Source organism: Pomacea canaliculata, linkage group LG10 (assembly GCF_003073045.1).
Source record: "Pomacea canaliculata isolate SZHN2017 linkage group LG10, ASM307304v1, whole genome shotgun sequence".
NCBI classification, from domain to species: domain Eukaryota; kingdom Metazoa; phylum Mollusca; class Gastropoda; order Architaenioglossa; family Ampullariidae; genus Pomacea; species Pomacea canaliculata.
The window spans coordinates 12,384,922-12,397,711 of NC_037599.1; the positions used below are offsets into that span (position 1 = coordinate 12,384,922).

General features: G+C 37.9%; 1 protein-coding gene across 2 annotated transcripts; it reads left to right on the plus strand.

The window, feature by feature from the left end:
• Nucleotides 1-1,051: 1,051 nt before the first annotated feature.
• LOC112573761 (cysteine protease ATG4D-like) lies at nucleotides 1,052-11,819 on the plus strand. 2 transcript variants are annotated; one of them, XM_025254350.1, is made up of 9 exons: nucleotides 1,052-1,180; nucleotides 2,272-2,355; nucleotides 3,047-3,301; nucleotides 3,546-3,732; nucleotides 3,926-4,002; nucleotides 4,261-4,554; nucleotides 5,577-5,653; nucleotides 6,428-6,547; nucleotides 7,544-11,819. In XM_025254350.1, the coding sequence occupies exons 1-9, from the start codon at nucleotides 1,150-1,152 to the stop codon at nucleotides 7,736-7,738; spliced, it is 1,320 nt and encodes a 439-aa protein (XP_025110135.1). In that variant the 5' UTR covers nucleotides 1,052-1,149; the 3' UTR covers nucleotides 7,739-11,819. The 2 variants fall into 2 exon arrangements, with proteins under 2 accessions (XP_025110135.1, XP_025110136.1); XM_025254351.1 differs by having other exon boundaries at nucleotides 3,050-3,301; nucleotides 7,544-7,738.
• The last annotated feature ends 971 nt before the right edge of the window (nucleotides 11,820-12,790 follow it).

Sequence of the window (12,790 nt, forward strand, 5' to 3'; positions counted from 1 at the left end):
ATTTTATATTTAGTGGTAGAGAGGTAATTCAATAGTCTATAGTAAACAAGATAACGAGTAAATCCCATTTGCAACAGTGGACTGGTTCCGATAGACTTAGACCATAGGCATACAAGCAGCTGCTCCGTTACAAGTCATAATTATTCAAATGCAATCAAATGTATCGTAAATTATTTTTTTAATAGGCCATTCCCTTTAAAAAAAATTGTGGAAAATAATCTTCGGGGAACAAATTGACGAGTTCGTTTCGGGAGAATCTCTGAGTCACATCTTATCATGTGACTCACAAATTAAAGATGGCGGACGTTTGTTTTGTATATTGGTCTGCTACTTTTGTGATGTGGTCATATCTAACGTTGAACACGTGAAAAGGTGTAATGATGGCGGGTGTTAACATCAGGGTCACAGTTATGTTGAAAGAGATGGAGCTGAATATATTCCAGATGACGTGGTTTCTCTAGATTCGTGGTCAGATCCGTTTGACCAGACGGCAGACTATCTACCGCTTGATCACGACCCATACAGATTCCGTTCAGGTTCGAGTGGTTCTTCGTCAGGTCTTGCTCGTACGTCATCAGGAAGACGCGTTTCTAGTGTCAAAGGTGAAAGAGGTGCGAAGCGAAAGTCACAAGACCATGCTTATGCGTCCAGGGGCAGTGGCACAGATCTCATTCCATCTATCTCTTCAAGTCTCGAATACAGTAATTACCTGGGCGACTTAGCAGCAGCAGAGGCAGCTTCTTACAGACCCTCTTCACGTGATCAGAAAGGACACTCTGATAAACCAGGTAGCGAAATGCACGCACATTCTCCATCAAGAAGATTACCGGATGGGCCTTCACATTTCTTATCAAATCGACGGCATCATCATGTTCTTGATCGTTTCTCTTTATTTGGACATAGGCCTCGAAATCCTCATTATGTTGATCATTATGGACGTTCACACACCAGCTCTGCCAGTGAACCAAAAGGTGTGATGGTTGGAGAACATTGTGTGCAGTTTCCACATCCACATGGCCAGCATCATCACACTCTTCTCACAGTGGGGGGCACCAGCTTCGCCATCATCACCCTGCCAGCAGACCCTTGCATACTAATGGAAGTCATGCACATGTTGATCCTCACAGTCCAGAAAAATTTAAAACCAAAATGAAATCTATGTGGAATAATGTCAAATACGGTATGGTTTTCATTTTTATTTTATTTCATGCAGTTTCGCAGCTAAGTGTAATATTAAATAAAACATTTAAAGTAAGAAATGTTGAATAACAATTGTCAGTACATTTCAAATTGTTACACTATTGTAACAGCATTGCCAGTTTTATTGTATCATGTAATCATATACAGTTATATACAGTCCAACAACTGTAAATCTGTTTCACTGACATCTTGATCTATGAGTTTCATCCCACAGAAGAATGATCTGGCATTTCCTTTAACTTTACAGAACCACAGAAATTTTGTTTGTCTTGTGTTTTTATGTTTGTAATGCATGGAGAGTCTGGGATGCATGAGATATAGTGCTATAAAAGCACACACCATTATAATACCATATTTTAAAATTTTTTCATACTTGGATCGTTATAAAAGTTAAATGTCCCATAGCCTAGAGGCCATAAGCAATGATGTAGGAACTGGGGGAGGTGGGTAATGGGGGGGGGGGAGAGCAGCCCTCTCAAAAAAAGATACTAAGGGTACAAGAATGTGAATGTGGATTTTGTCTCTCCCTCATCCCCAAAGCTGACAATCTTCCTACGCCTGTGATAAAGGCATTGAAAATATATATATATTAAAGGGCTCACCATGTCTAAGACACAGCATGGGAAAAGCAGAACCCACCTGTTTCCTTCTACTGTACTTTCTGTGGTACATCAGTACCCATTCTTGCTAAGTAGCTTATGGGTGGGCAAGTAAATAAAATAAGCAAAAGACATTTACTATTGTTTGCTGTATCTGAAGCTGCTATTAAACAGTTGGGAATAATGATTTCATCACATTGAAAAAATGATTATTGAGTATCATTGTAAATCTAAAGCCAAAACAGATTTCAGAATATGGTTTGATTACTTTGGACTTATACTTCCTACAGGAATATTTTTATTTTTCAAAGGCTAGAAAATAAATTACTGGCTAGAAATATTAAGAAAAGAGTATGTATTGAAATTCAGGATTCAGAGAAAAGTGGAAAGATGAAGAGCGGATTTTATTTTGTTTACAAATTTTGTGACATTTTATGCTTACAAGTAGCTGTGATGAAAATATTTTCAACAGGATGGACTATCAAAACTAAAACAAATTTCAAGTATGACAGCCCTATCTTTTTACTTGGTCGATGTTATCACCGGAGAGCTGAAGGTGAGCAAACAAACTGTATAAATGTAATTTTATAACATCTTTTCATTTACGATGTAGAAAGTGCATATGTGGAACTGTCATTGGTGCAAGAGAGAAATTGCTGTTTTATGCCAAGCCAGCTACTAAGGCTATATCAGTGCAAAGCAGCTTGCCCTGTAAACAGATGCCAGATGTCACATGCCACAGTGTGCCCAAAAAGATGTCAGAACTCATGGCTGCTATTCCTCACAGTATTGGTGACAGGTGCTAACTGTTGCACCATCGGACTGCTCTCATTGTTGTGGAGTATAGGCTGACAAAAGTTTTCTTAAATGCAAGTTTATGGGGAGAGGGTAGTAGATAAAATTATATTTTTCCTTATTAACACTTAAAATCTTCAGCATGAAATCTCTGATATGAGGATGACTTGCTGCTTATGTCTACAATTGATCCTGGTTTACTTTTTTCTTCCCATTTTTTGCTGTAGCCTTGTGTGCATTGAAAATATGAAAAAATACATAAATAACTTGATGAGCTTCTGTGGTGTTAATATGAACATTAATTTTGAAAATAACTCTGGTTCATGGTCATTTTGATGCAGATAAAATTGCCGTGAATAAATTTACTTATTATGCTATTTAAACAAATGCAGATTTCTAGCTAGAAATGTTACAGTTAGCTTTAAATGCATGAAATATTAATTTATTTTAAGCAGAAAGTAGCCAGCAAGAGCAAGAAGGACACATGCATCAAACACAGCAAGAGGAACAAGTACAACAGCACTACAGAATATCAGCTCTGGATGAATTTAATGCGGATTTCACCAGTCGCCTGTGGTTCACCTACCGAAGAGAATTCACACCTATTGGTAGCTCCAAAATGACTACAGACTGTGGCTGGGGCTGTATGCTTCGCAGTGGTCAGATGATGATGGCTCAGGCCTTGGTGCAGCATTTTCTTGGAAGAGGTTTGTCTGATCAGAGTTAATAGGTGCATGGAATGTCAAAGAGAAATAGAAATAGTTGTTGATATAAAACTGCTACTTAGTTTGAAAGTGATGTTTACCTAAACTAATATCTCATAATTATTATTATCCATGTTAATATAAGTTATTAAAAGGCTGTATGCAGAAACTTCTAAATCTGCATGATGAAACAGCAAACTGTCTTGGTGCCTGTTGTTTTGATATGGTAACCTTTTTACCCTTTCAGACTGGAGAGTGTACAGTGAGCAGAAACCAGAAGATCTTACTTTCTATCGGGAAATTATTCGCTGGTTTGGTGATTATCCTTCTGATAAAATGCCATTCTCTCTTCATCATCTTGTGGAATTAGGCACTTCTGTGGGTAAAATGCCAGGAGATTGGTATGGCCCAGCGTCTGTTGCTCATATTCTGAGGTAAAAACCATTTGCTGTGATACTTTGACTATAATATACATTCATAGAAAACTATTGAATTTATGATTTAAAAAAATTCCCTCTATGTTTTTGTAGAACAAGTGCTAAAACTAATATTCTAAATTGAGAACTTGAGAATGTGTTTTTCTTGTAGAAATCTTTTATACAGTCTACTTATATTTTTGTATTTCAGAGATGCACTTGTGAAGGCATACCAGCCTCTCCCACTCCTACAGGATGTTTCAGTTTATGTAACACAAGATTGTACAAGTAAGTTCTTGTACAAAATGGCATTATTGTCCTTTTCTGATAAGCCACTTGCATTGATGTTGAAAAGTAAGACATATTGCACATAATCAGTGGGTCATTTATAGGGACAGTAGACACCTGGAGCTACTTTTTAGTTTGGTTTTAAATATTTGCAAGCTACTGGTGCAAGATCTCTTTAGCAATGTAGGATTTCTGCTGCTTGTGAAAGACAGTAGACAATATTATTAGGTACTTGAGTGGCAGTTTGTTGTATTCCAGTTTATGTGCAAGACCTGATCAACCTGGTATCTCAGCACCCTCGTAAAGACTTGGATGTGAATAGCAGATCCTTTGAAGAGGAAACAAGCACAGTACAAAAACAGCTGCAGCAGACTGAGTCTGAGCAGAAGGAGAACTGGCGGGCTGTCATCATTTTAATACCTATGAGGCTGGGGGGAGAAGCACTGAATCAGATTTACATTCCTTGTGTGAAGTCCATGCTTGCCCATGACAACTGCATTGGCATCATTGGAGGAAAGCCCAAACATTCCCTTTACTTTATTGGCTGGCAGGGTAAGTGGTTGCAAGTAGTATAAAGGTGGCTACTAGGATGTTCTTGCTAGAAAAGTGATCATTTTAACGTTTTGTACTGAGTTTTGAAATTATTAAAATCTCTGTCAGACAGGACATTTTTGACAGTGAACTACTTTGCATGATTAATGTTGTAGATTTTTATTGCTGTTAACAGTTAACTCACTTGCTATCTACTCAGGGGCTGACATTGTCAACAGGCAGTTATGAACACTGCCAGCATGGTTGGTTTAAAAATTGCTCATCACATGGTTGGCAGCAGGCTGTTGCTTAGTTGTTTACTGCATAATTAACTCAACATTTTTACAGCAATTTCTCCCCTTTGACCATTACAATAGCTTCACTGCCTTTAAACATGTACTATCACCGTATCTCTCATCATGAATGTGAGTGGTGGATCAGTTTGTGATGTTTTGCCAGCATAATGGATTTTTTCTGTCTTTAACATTTTAATTTGCTCATACTAAGTTAAACATATGATGAAAAAGACATGTTCATTGTGGAGTTCCAGAGGAAGATGACATACTCTTTATAAAAAGAAAATAGCATCAGTCATAATTAGGACACTTAAGAAATATATTTTGATCTGTCATCATGTTTTGAGTTTTAACAATTTAATGATCTCAGTGAAGATGACAAGGGTGTTGTAACTTTTCCCAAATAATGGAATGAAAATTAGCAGGACCGATCTTAATATGTGTATATTTATTGACAAACTATTTTTGGAATAAAGCCATTAATGTGAGAAAACCTCACACCATTTTGTATCTAATTTCCCAGTTTGGTGGCATGATGAAACTTATTGTACCAAACTGCAACTTTTTAAGGGAATTCCGTTTCTCAGGGCAGATTGCAATGTTTTATAATTTTTTTTAATAGAAATATTTAAATGAAAAAGCATTTAGTTTTATGATTTTAATAATATGTGATAGACAGAATGTAATGTAGTGATATGTAGAATCTAATATAATGATCATTGAAAGCTACAACTGATTTTTGAACAGATGACAAAATGATTTACCTGGATCCACACTACTGCCAGGATGTTGTTGACACAACAAAACCTACCTATCCTATTCAGGTGTGCTCATTTTATTTGCTGTCTTAAGTACATGGAAATGAAAAACCTTGTTCATAGGTTGGGGGTGGGGCGGAAATTGGTACCTGTAGATATGTTGATATATGCATTATAGTCGTCACTGTTGCCTTCCAGTCATGAAGTTTCAGGCACAATATGTAAGATAGCAAGGATGTATGTAGAGAACTAATGCAGGAAGCTGTTTGTTGATATACAGAAGACAAGACATAATCAAACTAGCCAGGGTACTGATCTCACTTGGGTACCTGTCTTAGGTATCAGGCTTCATTTAGACTGATTTCTGCTACTCTCAACAGTGGTTTTATTGTCAACTTTTGATAGATCACTTCATTGTCAAGCTTATTCATTCAGGACATCAGTGTAGCAAAATAATAAGACACTAGTACTTTTGACATTCCCTTACTTGATAGGCTGACAATTCATGTTTGACAACAGGGGCAGGATATTTGATTGAAAGGGGAGATAAAAATGGCGGTATGGTCAGCAACTCTGTTAGTTGCTTGCTACATTCTTTGTGTCCTTTCAGCCCATCCTAATTTCTTATAGTATTTTATCAAAGTACCTACATACTTTAACTATGCAGATTTTTTTGTAGCCATAACACCAATTTTCACTTTAATCTAGCCAATCAGAGGTAATACTGTACTAGACAAATAATTTTAGGAATGATGTACAAAATTTTTTTGTTGGTGAATATAAGATTTCTGGAATAGACTTCAGTCCTTATGTCTTATACTTACTGACAATATTTTGCAGTCTTTCCACTGCATGTCACCACGCAAGATCTTGTTTACAAAGATGGATCCTAGCTGCACTGTGGGCTTTTACTGTAGAAACAAAGAGGAACTTCAGACCTTCCTGAGGCAGGTTCCTGATGTGAGTAGCCCTGTATTGTTTTTATTTTGCAAATGTGATTTTGCTATTGGTGTATTTAAGTGATGTGTGCTTACAAGACTAATAGGCTGCTTTGTGATGTCTTTCTGTGTTTTTGTTCTTTTTTTTTGCTGTTTGGCACCTGAATGTTGTTTATATGTCATCATCATGCACAGAGAGTGTGATCTATCTTGGTTGTGATACTGCACATTATAACTTCACATTGTTGTTATTACTGAATAATCTAGTAGTTTTGTGCCCTTCTTTCCGAGGGATTAAGACTGTCTTAGATAATTTTTTATTATGTTGATACTGTTGTGGCAGTGTTGATTGTTCTTTCATGTACTGGCATTTGCATGTCCAGCTGACTACTACATCACTTCTGATGCCTGTGAGGACAACTATACCCAGGTTTCTTGGTTTGTTTGCACTATAGTTACTCTATAAAAATTGTCAGGGATCTGCTGTTGGCACTTGATGAAGGAAAACTGTCAGCTTAACTCTTTTGGATTTATCTGCAACCTTTGAAACTGTAGATCATATTCTACTTAACAGACTGCATCATGTTATTAGCATTTAAAGCATGGCAATAAGTTGCTTTCATCATACCTGAATGTCTCTAATGATGGCATCCCTGCATATCTGATCACTGTTCATTGTGAAATACCTCAGGGTTCCATTTAGGTCTTGTATTGGTGTCCTTGTACATTTTTTATCTTGGATGATCCCTGCACACTCAGTTATTGATCAATTGCATATTTTTTCCCCACTGACAAGCATAAATTAATAAACTGAGCTTTGTCACATTGTCTTACCATCTCTTGCTCTGCATGTCCTTGTCTTGGTGTCTGTGCAACCTGTTTTATTTCAAAGCCTGATAACCGTTTACAATATAAATAATTATATTTCTGTCTTGAGATATTTCCTGTGGTATTTAGAAACAAAGATGTCAGCATATTGAAAGGTAACATTTACTTTCATCTTGAATTTTGTTTTCAGATGGTGGTTCCTCCAAGGCAGAAAGGACAGTACCCATTGTTTGTTGTTACAGAGGGCACCAGCAGTGAGATGCAGTCCAAGGAGCCACCATACCGTGAACTTGGCCGTCTTCATATCAGACATGTGCGGTGTGACCAGGATGGAAACCGAATACGAGCGAAAACAGTTGACTCTGATGACTTTGTGATACTGTGATCATTTGCATCCTGTGCACACCTGCATACTGCAGCTATATCTCCCTATTCAACTCTGTGTGTGTGTGTGTGTGTTTGAGTGTGTTTGTGCTAATAATCATCACTGCACATGCTGAGGCACATAGATGATGGATCTTTTAATCTGTGATGTTGATTGACATGGAAATTCTGTGTAAAAGTTGTTGGGATATTTCCTGTCAATACTGCTTAATTTACCATGCTGTGGCTGAAGGACAACCTGTAGTTCGCTTGAGAGATGCTGTCTTATTTTTTCATCATGCTGTCCTTTTAGACACAGAGAGTGGAGGGCACGAGGACTAGCAGAAAAAAACTGAGTTTGAGCTCAGGAACAGTTGTTGGCATTATATTTTATTTATTTTGTCGGCTCTTATTCTGCTTAGGTGTCACAAAAAATACAGGTTGCAGATGCATCTTTTAGTAATCCTGGTTTCATTTGAACCTGCTCAATTGTTTCCTCTTAATCAAGAAATGGTGGCACCATGTAAGCTGTTTTGTGATAGATAACTGTGGTATGGTGGTATGGTCTTACCACAGGTGTAACCTGCTGATACCCAGACCTGGGGGTTTGTTACAGATTAATGTATGGGGCAACTAGGGACCATATGTGCTGCATGTCATAGTGTACTGGCTGGATTGTTAACAGAAGGCACGTAGCTAAAATGCACATAAAAAAAAAATGTAGCCGACGCTACACATTATTCATCCAGCTTGTACTTCGTCCCAGGCCACTGTATTTTTCTGAAAACACACTGAATACAGAGGCTCATTCCAATAAGATGGTCAGGATTGCTCAGATTTTATCCTGTTGGTTACTGCATGAAGTAACTGAAGATTTATTTCACATTTATTCCCACATGCAAGCTTCATAAACCATATTTATTCTTTTTGTTTTCTTTTGGAAGTGAGTTAAGTCTGGAAGAAGCTATTTGGACATCACTATCAAGATCAATTCTTTCAATCCCCTCAAAGTTTTATTGCTTTAACCCATTCATTAAAGAGAGAAATATTTAGTACATTATAAAAGTTCACATGGTCAAAAAAAAGTTGTGGATTAACAATGGAAATTTTGTTTCTGCACCTTGTTGCTCAGCACATTAATAAAGTTTTGCAGTGTATCAAATTTAGGTGACCATTTGTCTTACTGCCGCTTTTTAAAATTATGGATTTCTGAAGAAATTAGTAAAACAATCAAGAAACACAGTTACCTATACCTATATCTTGGCATGTTTCCTGAAATTTTAGAGTGATTAGTATGCCAACTGAAATTTAAACCAAGAAAAAAAATTTATTTAGTGAGCCTTGAAAAGGCATTTTGATTTCAAATTTCTCCATTTAGTTCTCATAAGTAGTCACTCGGCTTGGTACTGCAACATGAAATAAAAGATTTCTGTCACTATGACTAAACTGTTACAGGACAAAGAAACAAATATGATCTGTGATGGTGTCGTGTGTGACATTGTCTCCTAAAAAAGCTCTTTGTTCTGTGAAATATTTTCCTGGTTAAGAATATTGATACCAGTCAAGCAGGATTTACGTGCAAAATAAGTTTGTCATTGTTGAAAGAAATAATTATATTTATCACATGTTGCTAGAAAACATGTCATTTTTTTTGTATGTGCAATATGCTTTAATAAGGGCCTTCCAATTTCACTGGATGTATTGTTTGTAATTTTTTCTCTGTGTATACTCCTGTAGCTGTTATATACTTTACTGTATCAGTTTAAATGTAAATCTGAATGAAGTTTTAACCTAGTCACTGACCCAACAGGTTAGCATGTTGCATTGTTGATAAGAGGACATAGTGGGGAAAAAAGCATAGCTTAAAACGAGATTTACAAGGCATTTAAAGTATCCCTTATCTTACAAACTATTAAGGTTTGTCAATTAACAGATTGGTGCTGGAATGGGCTTGTGGGATATCTGTTTTTAAATATTCAGATACGTTTGTCATGATTTTGTTCACATTTGAAAATAGATTGACTTGCATATGGTTTAAAGTTTAAACCAATATTATTGCTCTTTTATGTGTCTACAGTTCATGCAGTGTTTGTCTAAAAATGAGGAAGGTATGGTTCAGGACATGTTGCTCTCGATGAAAATCTAGAGCTAGTAGTGGTCAGAAGGTTATCCGAGGGAAGTATACCTGTTTCGGGGAACATTGATATATGATCATGTTTAATGCCGTTATAAACCTTATAACCCTACTGATAAGATGCAATAATATATTGACAGGACGGTAGATGGGGATGAATCAGCATATTGTGATTTTTTTTCCTTGACTGTCCGTGGCATGTTTTATCCATTAAATGATATATAAAAACAATTAGTGCCAAGATCCAGGTGATACAAAATGTACTAAATTTGTCTTTTATATCAGATTTTACTTGAATGATAATAAGTGGTATTTTAATTTTGTTTCATTTGTCTTGAAGTTTTAATTTTCTGAAATGGACAGTATGGCTGGGGAGGGAAGCTAAAGGGAAGAGCAAGTTATTTCTCTTGGACTAGACCTGCATCAAGGGTTGGCGTTGTGACAATATCCTAGTCGTCATGTAGACAGAACATTAATCTGGGTCTGCTTGTTATTATTTGGTTTCTTCTTTTGCTGTTGAAAATTTTAAGCAAAATAAAAATTAACCAAGGCATGTTACGAAAACAGTTACAGAAAGGCTGATAGATTTTCGGGATAACAATCATCAGTAACTCAGGAGAGGTGACTAGCACCATGTATAGATAATTCACAATGCTGCCAGACAAGAGGTTGTACACTCAATTGCTTGTCGTTGTCACGTGTTTCAGCCCTCCGTTTGAGCCAAGTTTTCAAACATGCGCAGGTCGTAAAAGGTACGCGGGAAGGGTAAACAGATACCCGAGTGGTTACAGCGCTGGCGTCCGAAGTGAGAGCGCGCTGTTTCGAAGCCCGGTCAGCGCAGCAAACTTCCCCCAGTCGACCCAGCTGGATGGAATATGTACCCGACTCCACAGAGGGTTGGGGAAGATAGTGTAGCTCACGTAAAGCTGGCCCCGAGTAAAAACAACCCCCTCTCTCAGCGACCTGAAAAGGTTATAGTTAATCGGTGCGCACGCGCAGAGAGAAAGCTGAATAGAAGCATATCGATAGTGCAGAGTATATTAGTAAAATAGTTATTTTGTGCACGAAATCCAGAATGTCTCATTATGATCTTATACGGACATTATGAGAGAGAAGCTGCAGCTAGCAACTACAAATATAAAATGAAATAAAATTTCCAGGATCAAAACATTTGTACGTGAAATTAACAATGAAAGACTTCATGTTGAAATGTACGAGCCACTAATCTCACTTAATCTACTCAAGCGTATCTGTTGCGACCTGCACGTGCGCCTTGTGTGTTTGGAACGATGATTCCAAGGGTCTGCGATTTTATCGTTTTAGCTTGCGGTTTAATTCGGCGCAAGGCAATCTGAATGCGCATGTCCGGAAACAGTTTGAGCGTCAAGGGTCAAAGGACTGTTTCCGGTCGGCCTGCCAGTGCCTTTATAATTTCTGGCTGGAGTTTGTTAAGTCTTCGGCCTATTCATCTTCGTCTTTCCTTGCTTGAATTACGTGCAGCTTGCTTAAAGCCAGTATAGATACGGGAGAGGAAAATTGGGAAGCGGGTGTAGAGGAGCGGTCATCAGATTTTGCTGGGGGAAGATTCCTCTGCCAAAAAAAGATTGGGATATTTTAATATTGAATATAAATGTCAGGAGGCAGTTAACAGTGAAGTGTATAGACTGGCGACTGCTGCAAGAATGTTGGGGGAACTGTGGTAGATGAAGAGACTGCCGGGTGGGTGTCAGTTTGGTGACGTCACAGTAAGAGGGTGTGCATGTGTTATCGCGATACTAGCTTATGGTGATATTAGTGGATGCTGTTGAAGAACCACAAAGCGATTCTTATTCAACTGTTGTACACGATGTAGCGAACGGTACAGATCTGTGTATGCATGACTGTAACAGGGAAATGGACGCATGCTAATGGTGATAGCTGATTTGATCTGTGTTAATACCCGGGCTACAAATTAAATTAAAGAAGTTGAGCTCAGCGTTCATATGTTGCTTGGATGTGTTTACGTGCTTGTGCATGAGCAAGATACATTTGGTTCGATGAATTATAATTCAGAGACTTACGACAAGGAATGCAAGGGCAAACAAATTCGAAAATCACAAAAGCAGACACACAGACATCTGGCTCCACAAACTTTCACTCCTTACCCGGGCAATAAGAAGTTGAAGTCTGCTACTCCCTCACTCACTGTGTTGCGGACTTTCATCTGCAAATAAAGTTTTGGTATCGGTAACAAGTGTGATTGGCTGTCTCTTGACTCCAGCTGCACCAGGAACCAAGGGTTACGTCCGGTCTTGCGTGACTGGCCATCTTCGGGCCCCAGCTGCACCAAGACCGAAGGGTCAGGTGGGGCATCCGGCAGACTTGGGTTTGACCCGAGGGAACTGCATAATGCTGACAGTCGCGAAGAAATGTCTTTATTGAACATCCGTGTGTTGACGATTGCAATCATGTGGTTTTAATGACAACTTCGTGCTGGCGACCATGCGTCACGAAATCACTCAGCGGGCAGGCCTAACATTTCCTCTTGTCTTTATTGTTTGTATTTTCTTTATTTTATTATTACCAGTTTTTGTGTCTACTCGGTGATGACAGCACATGCACAGGAAACTGAGCTTGCAAAGCAAAAGAACGAAATTAAGGGAGGGGGTATTCTGTTAAAAAAAAAAAAATTATTATGATGTGCATGTTTCAAAGAAACGGATTTCTGCTCCAAACAGTGTGATGAAAATAATCATACTTAAAAAGAAAACAAATGTGTTGTACATCGTAAGTATAGGAGTGAATGCATTTGTTCACGTTTTAGGAGTATTTGAGTTAAGCAGGAAAATTGTGAAGTTTTGTGTTACATACGGGTGTTTATATCACAGTTTACGACTGATACGTGTTTTTTGTTATAGACCAAGTTACATGTATATTTGTATTACAAACAACGAAATATGT